At 42.3% G+C, this 14278-nt stretch overlaps 1 protein-coding gene across 10 annotated transcripts in view; it reads right to left on the reverse strand.

The window, feature by feature from the left end:
• Positions 1-1754: 1754 nt before the first annotated feature.
• The window catches only part of RUBCN (rubicon autophagy regulator), a 55754-nt gene continuing 43230 nt past the window's right edge, over positions 1755-14278 (reverse strand). For all 10 annotated transcript variants that reach the window (XM_016135225.2, XM_036219042.1, XM_016135220.2 and 7 more), the window contains 9 exons: positions 10231-10291; positions 9315-9447; positions 8538-8683; positions 7891-7955; positions 7184-7422; positions 6568-6629; positions 5970-6123; positions 4816-4909; positions 1755-4585 (listed from right to left, as the gene is read on the reverse strand). In XM_016135225.2, coding sequence (XP_015990711.2) covers positions 4407-4585; positions 4816-4909; positions 5970-6123; positions 6568-6629; positions 7184-7422; positions 7891-7955; positions 8538-8683; positions 9315-9447; positions 10231-10291 — 1133 coding nt within the window. In that variant the 3' untranslated portion in view covers positions 1755-4406. The remainder of the gene's footprint in view (positions 4586-4815; positions 4910-5969; positions 6124-6567; positions 6630-7183; positions 7423-7890; positions 7956-8537; positions 8684-9314; positions 9448-10230; positions 10292-14278) is intronic.

Here is a 14278-nt window from a genome sequence, read left to right on the forward strand (position 1 = left end):
TGGAATGTTATCTACTCTGATAATGACTGCTGGAGAAAACAAAGCAGAAACAGTTGCAGAAAAAGTAGCTGAAGGAGGAGAAAGGAGATGAGGACATTTTCACTACTTTGAGATTTGGGAAAGTAATCACTACAGAGATATGGTGGTAAGAGATAAGACAGCTAAGAGAGGAGGTAGTCAGAGACAAGGTCAGAACCCTCTGTCCCTGGTCCCAGAGAGTACTTCTGATCATTCTTGTTCCCACTGAGAGACAGGGAGGGAAAAGCATCAGTCGAGAACAGAATGTTTCCCAAGTGGTTCTCATGCTCCAGGAGTCATGTCTATTTGTACAGAAAGCTGATGAATAGCTGATCCTACATAAACTCTGAGGGTATAGGCACCCATAAAATTTGTTTGTATTAAGAGTCCCCTGTGGATCCCTGATCTGGGGAAACACAGCAGGGGCACCTTAAAGAAATAGCATACAATTAGACTAGAGAGCCCCAGGGTCAGCTGGCTTCATATTCATTTGATTCGGTATTCTATTGAGGCTCTTTTGGTTGGAAGAAACCAGACCTGCTCAAGCTGGTAGTAATACGGTGGAAAACTGTTATTACAAAGATCCATGTTGCAAAGAAGAAAACTGACTAAATTTACCTGACTACAGGACCCCAGTGACTGAACAGGAAAGGGAGGCAGCCATGAAAGATAGGTGGGCTGACCCTGTCAGGGTCTCCTTTCTGACTAAGAATAGGGGCTGAGTTCTTCCGGCTTAATTTGGAAGGGTTTGTGCTGGGTTGTTGGGGCGATCACTGAGTTTTTGCAGAGGGAGGGCTGCTGAGCTTAGGGTAATTAAAGAGGACAGGTGTTTGACAGCGGTGAGTCAGGGCCACTGCTGCAGCAAAGTTAATCCTTGTCAAGAATAACCCTCCAAGGATCATTCCTGTCCATCTGCCTCCATGTAGAACAGTCAGTTCCTACATTCGAATAGCCACCTGGCAATTCATTCATTCATCCCATTCATTCACTTGTTTGTTGTTCTATTAGGAAAAATACTAATAAAGTAACAAGATTATGTGAGAGTGATCTAACAGGTTTACAGTACCAAAGGCTCACAGAGGGTGAGTAGAATAGAATGCAGTTAGGGAAAGCTGTGAGGTAGCTGAGTTAGCTCTTTAAAGGATATTAGGCTAGAAAGCTAAAGTGTGACCATGTATCGAAGACCTTTTATTTGCCAAGGAAGGAACCAATTTTATTATATGGGGAGAAAAATGCTGGTGAGTTTTAGGCAGGGGAGTGTGACCTCACAGTACTGTCCTCCCCACTACTCAAATCTCCTTATCTCCACTAGATTATATGGCTATTTGGTGATATTTATCAAAATTAAAAAAGCACATATGTTTTGTACCAGCCATTCCACTTTGGAAGTTTATCCTACAGATATACTTGTACCTACATGAAATGATGTATGAACAGATTTTTCAATGCAGCATTGTTTGTATTAATAAAAGACTGAAAACAACTTAAATATTCATCAATATGTAACTGGTTGAATAAATTATAATCCACCCATACAACAGAAAATGTGCAGCTATAAAAAAAGAGTAAGGAAACTCTTCTTGGCTGATATAGAAAGTTCTTTCTTAAGATACTCTGTTAGAAAAAAAAGAACAAGGTACAGAAGTGTGTATATAGTATACTAATTTCTAAAGAAGAATGAAGACTAAGAAAAAACAAATAAGTATGTATATACATAAAGGCAAATGAAGGCAGAATTTCATTTCTTTAGTTTATTGAAGATGACAACAAGCTGTTAGGCTGTGTATGAACTACAGCAAGTAGAACTCGAGTTCAGAACATGAGCTGTGCACACACAGAACATCTCTGTTTAGATTCTTGCTTCTTTTATGTTAATTCAACAAAAGCTCTAAAATGTTGGCAGAGAAAGTCAATAACAGCCTCATGTAAGTAGAAAATATTTGCTTTCCACTCCTGCTATGACTTGAATCTTGTCTCCACCTTGTAAGCAAACTTGATTTTCCCTTTATTTATAGAAAAGAACACTTCTTCCATCCTATTTCATTCAGAAGGAACTCTCTTCAGTGCATTCAAAACTTCTCCCCACAACAGCAAGGGATTTTTAGATACTGGTAAATTGCAAAGTGCTTTCAAATATCCCACCCTCTTTCTTGTTTCTCCTTACTTTCAAATAAATAAATATTTGGACAGGGATGACAGCAGAGTGTCATGGTCACTAAAAACTGATAAGCAACCTAGAGGGATGGGGTGGGGAAGGTAGAGAAAACTAAGTGAAAAAACCAGAGCACGTAATATTGATCTAAGCTTTAGAAACTGTGTCATTATTTTCCACCCTTTGATCTTATGCTAATATGAAACAGGTGAGACAATAATGAGAGGAGGTCTCTCCTCCAGTGTAGTGACTTGGACTAAGGAACTGGATTTGTAATTCAAACCAAAACTGGATGTAGAGCTCACCATTTAAACAAACTCCTGAGTCTGAATCTGAAGCCTAACCCTTAGTGAGACTTGAGTTTTGTGGGATCATTCTCAAAGCTCCCTGAGGGACAAGGGAGCTGCTAGTCAACCTAGTCAACTCTTCAAAACGAGGCTGGGCTAGAGGCCTCGGCTTTCAAAGCCTCCGCCAGGAACTGAAGAGAGAACAGCCTCGGGGTCTTCTGGCCTGATATAGCCTTCAGATCCCAAGTTTGAGGCAGAGGGGCCAATGCCACAGGTCAATTCCTCCCTACTCCTTCTTGCCCACACAGAGCCTCAGCTCTGGCCATTACCTGGCTGCCCCCTCTCCTTCCTGTGAGACTCCTAGCTGCCTCTAGTTCAGACACTTAACAGCTTCCACCAACCATGTGCAACTTTCTGTTAAGCTTCCTGGGGCAGCACACCAACTTGGCAAAACACCAAGTTTTTTCTACTAGCAAGCAACTATGGAAAGATGGGTACGCAGGAAGAAGTCAGTCCCCAAACAAAAATGCTATTGGTTTTAGTTCATAGGGCTGTCAGCCCTCAGAGCAGTAATAACTAACCAGTGTTTTACCTATAGGTCAGGAGCTACGACAACTTAAAGAACATTACACACATACATGGTCCCATCAAAAACATTTCCAATAAAAACATACATTTAAAAAAGGGATATGTTTGTTAAAATTAGTGACATGAAAAGGATGACTGAACATATGGATATCACCAGGCTAAAGAGTTAAGTGCATAATTGGCATAAAGGCTTTTGTTACACCAAGAACAAAATGAGCAACATTCACTCTCATATCCACAAACCGTCAGGTTGTCTAATACCACTAATAGCAGGAAGCTTCCCCCCAATTTTGACCAAAAAAAAAACTAAGGCAAGAGATCAGCCACCAGGGAGGATCGCAGCTCTGTTACAGGACGGGAGAGAAAGAATGGAGTCGGGCCATTATTCTACTCAGAACCGTCACGGCCATCTAACAGAGGACACAAATAAGATGGCAGATAGGGTTTCTGTCCTTAGTTTAGGATGGCATCAGGGACTTGCCTGAGCTTGGAAGATCATACCTGTACCAGAGGAAGGGAGGGACCTTACCACCTAAGAGGAGGCCAACAGCTCCTCTGACTAAATAAATTCTCTGTAAGCAACAGAGTTATAGCCTCATTTATGCTTGGCTATGAATGTAGCCTCACTTATTGAAGGCTATGAATGGCCCTGGCCTAAGTATCATTCTGTTCTTTGCTTCAAGCCCACCAGGGCAGGTAAAGCTGGCTGTCATGTCTTCTATGCCTAGAATACTTCAAACAAGGAAGTCATGACTGACTTTTTGAGGTCTCTGTGGATTCCAAGGTAGTAATAATGCTGTTTTTATGGCCTCAAAAATACCTAAATAAGCTGGGCAGAATGTCCACAATGTAGTCCCAGTCACTCAGAGCACAGTAGGCCCCTTCTCCAGGACTGGGAGAGAGAAAACTCAGCCTCCTGTTTCAGCAGCAAAGGAGAAGTGAGTTGGTTGAGAAAGGCCTGGCTCAGAAGCTCCAGAACTAAAACAAAATAAAACTGGAAATGATACTTGAGATGCAGCTGAAACCAGATCTGGTCCAAGTCGAGAAGGCCATGGATGTCAGAAGAATTGGGTCTCACTGTCCATTCCCTTGACAGAGGCACAGGAAGCTTCCCTTAAGGAGCCATGAGTCAGTTCTCATGGAAATATCTGGTATCTATAAAATGTCACAACAGACTGGACCCCACCAACCTCACAAAGGTTGGCTATATATGGACATTAAACAAGTCATAAAAAAATAATAATGATAACAAGAATTAAAAAAAAAAAAAAAAACCTAAGTGGGAAAAGTCCTTAAAAGGGTGGCTCAGTTCTGCATCATGTGTGACCTGGCCCCTAGAAAAAGGGCTTAACGTGCTTCCTTCAGGTGGTCTCCAGGACGGCAGCCTCTAGAGCCAAGGCTTCGGTGGGTTCCTCCTCGCAGTCTGACATGAAGGACTCCAGGCTCTGCTTGGCCAGCAATTCCCGCCGGGCCTGCAGGCGCTCACACCGGGGACAGCTTCCAGACTTGAAACAAGCTTTATGGTAACACGCTTTACACTCTATTCAAGTAGGGAAGGTGAGAGAGAAGAAAACAATCTGTATTATCTCAAGCTGGAAGTACGTTGCTGCCATAGCCCCTCTTCACCACCACGGCTCAGTGTGCCTGTGGTGAAACACAGGGAGTTTCTGAAACAAGCCAAACTCTTACTAATAGAGGTGGCTGAAGGGAAATAAATTCGCTTTGTGTTCAGTCTTATTTACTCCCTCCACACGTGGCACCAACACTCACCTTCACAAGTCCGGCACTTATGGAGCTGAAAAGGGAAGATAATGTCATCTTCATTCTGGCAGAACTCACAGATGAACCCCTTGGCTTGGCAGAGCTGGGCAGGAAAGGCACAGGCAACAAAATGAGGGACAGCGTACCAGGAATGGGCACAAGAAGATGAACACAAGTAAAGGCAGGGGCAAAATCTAAATAAGACTTGAGTGGGCTCTAAGGTGTCCCTCAGCCTTCAAAAAGAGACCCAGGCTGGACTTGGAAGCATGGAAGCATGACAGCCAAATGAGGGCCAGGGATGGACAGTGTTGGACAAAGCTTTAAGAGGGAGATAAGCCTGAGAAACTCCAGCCATAAGAGTGGCTCTCAACAAAGAGATGAAAAAAGGAAGGAATAGCATCACAAAAGGCTTCCTAAAGCCAAAATTCCAGTCTGAACAATGATTTTATTTTGAAATAAGAACCACAGCTAATTAAGACAAAATTGTAAAGGCAAGAATATTTCTCCTAAATAACACACGGCCTTGAGTCATATTATAGCTACATCTTTCCTACTGTCCCTACTACACAGGATCCCTATATATGCCCCATTTTAAGCTCTAATTCTGGGACTATCACAGGTACACAAAATAGGCATATTTTTAAACGAGAAATCCTAAAAATGGAGCTTCTGACATGTTGGGTAAGAGCAATAATAATTTGAATCTACAGAATACTTAAAACTTACAATCCTCAAAGATATTGAAAGAAAAGAACAGTGTATATTAATTATCCACATTTTAGAGACAAGAAAATTGAGGCTTACCCCAGAAAAGGCAAAGTATTTCCTTTGGTCACAGTGACTGAAAATGATTAAAGCTAAAGACCCTCTCCAGATACAGGTTCTTTTCCCATGTCATGACAATTTAGTGAAGATCTGCTTAGAACTGCCTGGTTCCCCAGTGGTAATACCAACATCAAATCCTCTTCTAATTCTAGGTTTTTAGATCTGTATGATTAGCTGTTCATCGACCCAGGGAATAGAGATCCTGTCCAGTTTCTCTTACAGTGTTGAAACAGGCCCTTTCCACTTCCTGAAGCTAAATGGCAAGAACCCTGGGTCCACCCAACAAACCATATCCCTAAACAAGGGTCCAGTCACATGCTAAAGCAAGACTTTCTTACCATGCACCGCTCTACGTGGGCAGCCCCTGCCCTGGTGAGCTCAGCAAGCCGGGGCCCCAGCTCCCCTTTCCTGGTTGCTGTCAGGTCACTCAGCGAGTACAGGTGGAGATCCTCTGTTAGGTGGCCTGGAACTGTGTCAAAGGAATCCAGAAGGCTACGGGAGACGAGGGGAAGTGGATGGAAGCAGAAAATGATTACCTTGTGTGCTACAAAGCAAAAGAATCTCTATCCAGAAGCAGGACACAGAAGAGAAGGGTCCTGGGCAGAGGTAATGAAGGTGGGCAACACCCAGCCAACCCAGTGTTCCAGGCTACCCCAACTCTCCCACACTATCAGGTGTCTGGATGGGAGAAGTGACTTTTATACCCTTTTGCAGAGTGATTCGTGTCAGCTGGCAAAGAGTGGTAGGCCTGCCCATATTTCCCCTTCCAGAGAGAAGAATACAGATACAGTTACTGCTGTAGCCTTCTCATTTACCATTTCTGGAATTTTCTGCAAGATCCCCCTACTCTCTTCACATAACAAGGGCAACTGCTGGGACATGTTTCTTTCAAAGATATGTTCAGCCAGAGGCCTCTGGCCTCCATTCAAGACTTACTCTTTGGCCAATCGGCAAGTCTTGAACATGTTCTTCATGCGGTACAGTTGGATCCGCAGCAGCTGAGGAAATAGACATTGCAGTGGGGAGTAGGGGGTAAGATAGGGTATGAAAGGAAGAGAAACAACCGTTAGACCAGTACCTTTAAACCTTGAGGGTCTGGAAGGCTTGCATGCAGCAGCCAGAGCCAGACTATTCTCTATATCTATTTGTAACTCAATAACTCGCTTCAAAGTGACTTTTGGTCAGGAAAGTCCCCCTGCTAGGTCAGTCTGTCCAAATCACATACACAGCTAGGAGCCATTGAGAGATCCAGAATTTGAATTTTCCACCTAATACCCTATTCTCTATTCATAATATTTTCAGTGAAGAAAGAAATCCTGCTTTTGCCATTGAGTGCTACAGCTTCAGAGCTGCCTTGGCAGGTTTTGGACTCTAACTAGACAGATACCTGGGAAATAGCAACAGAAAGTACATAGAGAAAATGCGGATGATGAGATGGTTACGGCTCTGACATGGTAACAGAAAGAAGTGTGGTGATCTTGGAAAAGCCTATAGGAACACAGAGAAGGGATGACAAGGGTAATCTGTGACGTGATCTTTTCAAGGGTCTTACTCTGACTTGATTGAGCAGCTTGACCTTCCTATAGAGGGCGCTGTTGATGTCCTGGACATTGAAGAGTGGATCATTCCAGATCTTAATGAGCAGGTCCTTAGAGAAATTGCTGACATAGTACTTGCTGAAGTCCCACTTGCGCAGAACCCGGCTGGGGATAACCACCTGGGCGTTCTCATGGCAGCACTGACAGAAGTACTTGCCCAAGTATTCACAGTACCGCAGCCGCTTGATATAATCTGGAAAAACCAGGCAGTCAAAAGGTCAGCTGTGGCTTTCCCATCTATAAACTGGTGAGGCAGCTCTGCTGTTTCTTTTGAAAGAGCGGGAAGGGATGGCCAGTGGGCTCTAGACAATTCTCTGTGAGCTCCCAAAGCAGGCGGAAATCCACATAGCGGGGACTATGGCTTGTGTCTGCCACTCTGGAGACCACTTAGGGAACAAACACTCCCGGAGTTGACAAAATTCAGCTTCCAAGGACCGAGCCAAAAGTACCCAATTTTCTCTAGTATACAATCCTAGTAATGTGCTCCCAGAAATAATTTCCCTCTGATTGCCAGTGTTCTTGCCTAGTCCTATGTCTTGCCGCGCCCCTTCCTTCCTTTTCCCTAATTCTGCCCTGTCACCACCTCTTACTACCTCTCTGACCTAGTGTGTGAGCAGGTAAAGCCCTTGGAGGCAGTACTGAGATCGGAGAAGATACTCACCAGGGTCTGTCCTGATGCCACATCCTGCACAGCGGTAATTCTGCTTGGCCACAGCAATTTTCCTCCTGAGGAAAGGGGGAGTAAAGGGGATTGGCAGATACCAGCTGTATGAGGCCTCTGAGATGTAAAGGATGAAGATACAAACATAGGTCTCTTGTTAAGGATGGAAAGAGAGGGAAATTCACTGATTTTTTAAAGTTGGACAAACTGAACATATTGGGAGAACCAATTCAAACCAAGGATTGTGTGGTTAGAATTTAGGTCTAGGCAGTGAGTTTCCCCAATAATGACCCACATTTTCTATACAAATGTAAGAGATGAGAAATAGTAAAAAGGAGAGACAATAGGAAAGAAAATCATTCACCCATCTGTAAAAAAGAAAAACCAGTAAGTTCACAAAACTATTAAAAGGAAGGCAACAGGTTGGCAAGGCCAACGATGAAAGGCCTCATTTCTGGGTAGTGCTAAGGAGGAATAGGAGGATTAAGAGTAAGACTTACAGACAAGATCAATAAGCCTGTCCCTATAACTCTTAGAATTCTGTGGGATATACAGCTGGAGGCAGAGACAAGAGGGTGAGAAGACAGCCTTGACAATCCAAAGAGAATATATCTGCTTTTCAAAGGGCATAGCCTCTGGTTACTCACGTTGGGGCTGGATGAACATTAAAAATTATCTGAGGCCGGGGTGGGGCCCACTCCAGGTTGCCACGAACACGAATACGCAGTTTGTAGATGTCAGCATGCTGCCCATCATCTGGTGAGATGGGCAGTGAGTCGGGGATGGGCAGGAGCTGTAGGAGAAAAGCGCAGGGTGATCTAACATGGGCAGTCCAGGGAAACACGTTTGACCCTTCTGGCAGTGACAGGAGCATAATCAATGAAAGATATGTCAGGAACATCATAGGTAAGGGCTTCAGGGAACTTTGGCCCTGAAACCATAAGGCACCAGGCTACTATAAGTGAGAGCCTTGGGTTCCAAGAAGCAAAAGAAACAGAAACATCATCCCAGTGGTAGCGCTCACTGCTGATGCTGTAACTGAGCCTTCCCCAGGACCTTTGGCATTCCAAGGTGCTTCATGCTCTACTCAACTGCAGAGCAAAGAAGAATCTGAACGATTTGCTTTTCGCCATGTCTCAAAGGTGGTCACAACATAGGAGTTCTACCTCTGGTCTATGAGCAGTCATGGAAAAAGGACAGTGAAGGAGCCATTATCTCCTGTTTTGACCATTGCTAGGGAAAACCTAGGCAAGCATTCATTCATATTCATTCATTCGACAAATTTGTAATGAATGGCTTTGTAAGGAAGGAAACACATAGGCTCATTCTAGACTGGGGACGTGTGACAAAGGAGAACAATATCAGAAAAGCTCACAACTTCCTGGGGCTGGACAGTAGGTAGAGAAAAAGAGCTGAGAATCTACCTTCTGGGGGGCATCATGCTCTGGAACCAGCCACTCTAGCTCCGAGGCGGCTGGGAGCTGCATCCCCTCGAACTGCTTCAGGAGCCCCATGGCCACTGCCTCCGCGGATGTGGAGTGTAGGAAGCAGTGGGAGCTGGAAAGGAGAGATTCAAGGAAGGCTGAGCATAGAGAAATGGCAGGAAAATGGGAACCTTTCCTTCGGGACTTGATATCACTTGAAACCAGAACTTCTGGGCTGAGAGAACACTCCTAGCACCCCCAGTCTGCTAAGTTTCTCTTCTCATCATCTTTAGACACATGTGTATAGTGGAAAATATACTGGTCTTATCGTCCTAAGACTTACTAATTCTACTTACTAGCGGTAGCACAGCACCGCTAGTTAATTCTACTTACTAGCGGTAGCACAGCACCGCTAGTTAAGAATTCTGCATCACCTCCTTTCTCTAAACTTCAGTTTCTTTACTGCAAAATGAGGATAATAACACCTGAGGAAACTTGTTTTGTTGACTATAAAGGGCTATTGCTGCTCCCAAACGAGCTACTATTTCCCCTAGTTGAGACTACGATATGGAAGCTGTTCAATTTGATTTCATGGTCAGAAATCATGATCACTGTTTTCTCTCTTTTGAGACCTAATCTTCTGGGGGCCTCTAGTATAATCAGTCAAGAGAGAAAGAACTATCCATACTATGAGCTTTGCCTCCACTAGAGCCCACTTTGTTTAAACAAACGATTTTCTGTTTCCTTCCCTTAAGTGTGCCACCATCAGGCAGGCCCAACACTTTAACCTTGACTCTGTGTGAATGTGGACAGCTTCATCTACAGCTTTCCCATCCATATGCCAAGAACTCAGTTTGTTTTAATACATACCCCAAAGGTTGATTGATTGATTGATTGATTTTTTTTAAGTACTTACTAGGACTGGGAGGAATTCAAGGATTTGCTGTTTGAGGTCGTGCTCCTTCTGATGTCAGCATCTAAATGAAACCAGAGATAAAGGATAAAGAGACTAGGAAATGGAAATGGAGGCAGTAGGGGATAATAATGGAAACCATGCCAAGCTATTACCACCTAAGCACTCAAGGTAGCAGCTAGGTGCTACATTCTATGCAGGATAAAGAGTAGAGTCCAGGTGAAGCTCTACAAACAATTTACAGTTTGGCTCTGTTCAAGTCACAAGTAGGCTGAATTAGTGACATTAAGCATAGCACTTAGAAGGTCAAAGTGGCTACAAATCCAGGTAGAATAACAAACTCAGACTTGGTACAAAACAGTGAACAAGAAAAGGAAGCATCTTAAGCCACACAGGATCATACTCTCCTCCAAGCAGAAACACAAAAGTAAAGTACTTTAATCTCTCCCTCATTCTCTAAATCTCAAGCCCTCTTAAATAATAAACTTCCAGAGGCAAGAACTCTACCTAGCACTTTTTCATATCAGAATCAGCACCTAAAAACAGAACTTGGATCACAGAGGTTTCTCATTAAATGTCTGTGGAATTGGAACTTTGCTTCTAACATCTGATCATTATTGCTACTACTTCTCTTGAATGTGAGAAGTCTTCCATATCCTTTAAAAAGCTTCATGGAAAGATTTCCTTCCTGTCTGGTGGCACAGGGAAGAAAAGAACCTCTCTACGGCTTGGCAGCTCCCTGGAGATGCTTGGTAACTAACGAAATTTTCATGGAGCTATTCAACATGATTTTTACAGGCATAATTACAGAAAATATGGCAGACTTTCCAAACCATATTTCAGATATATGATTTTGAAGAGGATTTCTAATAATGATATCTCAGAACCTCCAGAGACCTCATCACCCAAATACTTTTGATGGCGGGGGGGGGGGGGGGATGAGCAGTCATGTTCAAGAAAGGTGGAAAGAACCTACTCGAGTCAGGAAAACAAGACTTCTGCTAAGTCTCATCCCTCATTTCCTTTGATGCCCAGTGAAAAGACCTTTTCCTAATGAAACCTACGCAATGATCAATCTACTGCATTTAGTCCCTCAATAGAGCAAGATTAAATGACATGATTCTGCATTTGGCCATGGGTAGCTCAATTGTTCTTCACATTTCCTATCTCTATATTCTTGTATGTACTTTTAGATTATAAAATCTCTTTGTGAGGAAATGAGGTTGTGTCTTATTCTTCTGTTTAACCCCAAAATACTTAACACAGGGTTCTGTATGCAAGCATATATTCAAATAATAGTCCTGACAAATCAATATCTTCAAGAACCGAATTGAAATCTGTCAATTTTCGTACACTCTCTAAGCATAGAAAAACTTAAGAAAGCAACAAATTTTTGACTAGTAACAAATTTTATTTTATTTAACAAAGAAGTTCGTATATATCATAATTATCTGTCTGAATTTGCGCCACCAAAATCCATATCCTAATATAATGATAGTTGTCTTTTCCAATCTAAAAAGTGTTAGTGGAGAAAAAAAAAAAAATTGTAGGCAATAGCAGACCTTCACAGACCATTGGGTTTGTAACATTTATTTGAATAACACTTACACTGCCTCGGATTGTACTTAAGTCTTGCCTTGTCCTTGTAACCCTCAGAGTTATTTCTATATAATGTTTTTATAAGATATTTTCTAAATAAATGATTAATTGGCTAAAAGCAAAAAGCAAATTTGAGACTGTTTGGGAGTGACCAAAAAGAAAAACTAAGAGAAAATCTTAGATACCCTTCAACAAAGAGCTAACTAATGTTGTTACTTTAGGGTCAGGCTCTTAAAGAAAACACTTCACACCAGAGAGGAGAGGTGGTTGATAATTCATGGTTGCTAAGGAAACCATTTTCTTCATAAAAACGATTTAGTGATTCTTTATCCTCGCAGAGAGAAAGTCTTTTTTTCTTTGAGAGGAAAAAAATCAGTTTCTCCCCTTCGGAAAATATGGTTGTCATATTTATCATGTTTCTTCTTTTTCACTAGACTTCCTGTCTAATCATGAATACTTCCCAAGAGTGCAGAAGACCACATATGTTTAGATGTAAGGCTCTTGCCCCAGGAGTAGAGAGGCTGCACCTAATATCAAAAGGGACGTGACACCTGACACTGGTAAAGCATCATGAAGGCCTTGTGGGTACTGGGCCCCTGCTGCATCCTGTTGACTCTCTAGTCAGGTCAAGCAGATAATTTAGTATGACAGCAACACCAGTCAAAGATCTGGATAAAAGCAGCCCAGGGCCTACGGCAGTTAAGGAATAAAAAGAGAGGAAGAACCTATTCATCTTAATGGATCAAATGTACCCCAAATGAAAGCATTTTAGAAAGAAGCCTAAGAAGCTCACCTTCCAAATGCAAGTTAACATACTTACGAAAACTTTTATTGATTCATTGACAAAAACTGATTTCAAATGCTTCTGACATGTTAATAGGATAAGGCTATTACTACTGATTGAAAAAGTTCAAAAATATAAAAACAAATAACAACAAAAATAATGATGTTATAAAAAGAATTTTTGCATGTCCAGACACTGGTATTAGGATGATCAGGGAAGAACTGGTTAAAAACTCGGTACCCTAGCAAATTCTACAAATTCTTAAAGTAAGCGAGGCATGGGAATAGAGTCAACTTCAGAATTTACTGTTCAGTTTGATGTTGGTTTCCATCTTGCTTTCCTTCTAGCAGATAAGGTGATAGCCAACGCATCTAGAAATCCAACTCCAGTGAATTTTCTGTAACTGCTGACTCAAGAGGAAACATTTCAAAATGGAGAACCAAAATATTATTTTAAAGGAAAAATTACTAAAAAAAAAGAAAGGATGGTTGGGAGCAGCAACTGATTACCATGAATTGGATACAATTTAAAAACTTGTCAGAAAACACAGTTCATGAACTTCTCTCTTTATATATGTTGCCAGTTATAAATTTATTGCTGTTCAGCTTCAAATCTGCCCTTCTTTTGTCTGCTCTGTGATAATGAAGCTGGACCTGTAAACTTGTAAACAATCTTTTGCAAGCTGGTGTGATGTTAAGCTTTGTCAGTAGAGGGCACTGGAGGGACATTGGAGAAAGAAGAGGTTTCTCTTGCTGGTTCTGGTGTGTTCCTCCAGGCCAATTCCTGTAGTGCATGAGACTTTCCTGCGGACAGGCAAGCCTTCCGGGCAGCTTCGCGGCAGAGTGTCACTAGTGGTACTTCTCATAAATGGCTTCCCATGGCATTTCCTGAGAAAGCTTCACAGTAAGTGCCACCTGTCACGAACCACTTTCCCCAGGGCCCTTGAGTTCTGAGGCATGGCATATCCGTGGGGGAGGCCTCCTCCAGCACTCCAGCACCCCATTGAGGCCTGTTGGCACCCATTGTGGACAGCATCCCCTGGCAGCTCTGCAGCAGAGTTCTCTACCATCCATCCACTGAGCCAGGTCTGAATCGCTGCTTTGGGGATGTGACCCTGTCTTCTACATTTGTTCCTATCTCAGCCCCATGGGTAGTGACTGCTCCCTATATCTGCTCTTCCTGTATGTTTTACCATTCTCTTTACTCCTAATAGCTGGTTTCCCATTATCTCGATCCCCCACTAAAATTAATAATTATTTATATTAAACTTTCCCTATTCAGATTACTGAGTGGTTTCTGTCTAGATACATATGTACAGGTGACTAACATTCTTTAAGAATCTATAAAGGAAGATGAAGAATTTATGCAGGTGTTCATAGAAGAGGAAGGGCGGGATAAAAATAACAAAACTCTAAAACTAAAAAAAATTGAAAACACTATCTGGAATTGGGATCATATAAATGATATCATACCAACTGGAAGACACCATTAGAAGAAACAGATGAGCTGAAAGAAGTAAGACACAAAAGATCATATGTTGTATGATTCTATTTATATGAAATGTCCAGAGAAAGTAAGTCTACAGAGACAGAAAGTAGATTAACAGTGAACTGGGCTTGGGGTGGGAAGGAGAATAACTAACTGGACACAAAGGATCTTACTGGGGAG

This window comes from Rousettus aegyptiacus, unplaced genomic scaffold (assembly GCF_014176215.1).
Source record: "Rousettus aegyptiacus isolate mRouAeg1 unplaced genomic scaffold, mRouAeg1.p scaffold_m13_p_4, whole genome shotgun sequence".
NCBI lineage: Eukaryota > Metazoa > Chordata > Mammalia > Chiroptera > Pteropodidae > Rousettus > Rousettus aegyptiacus.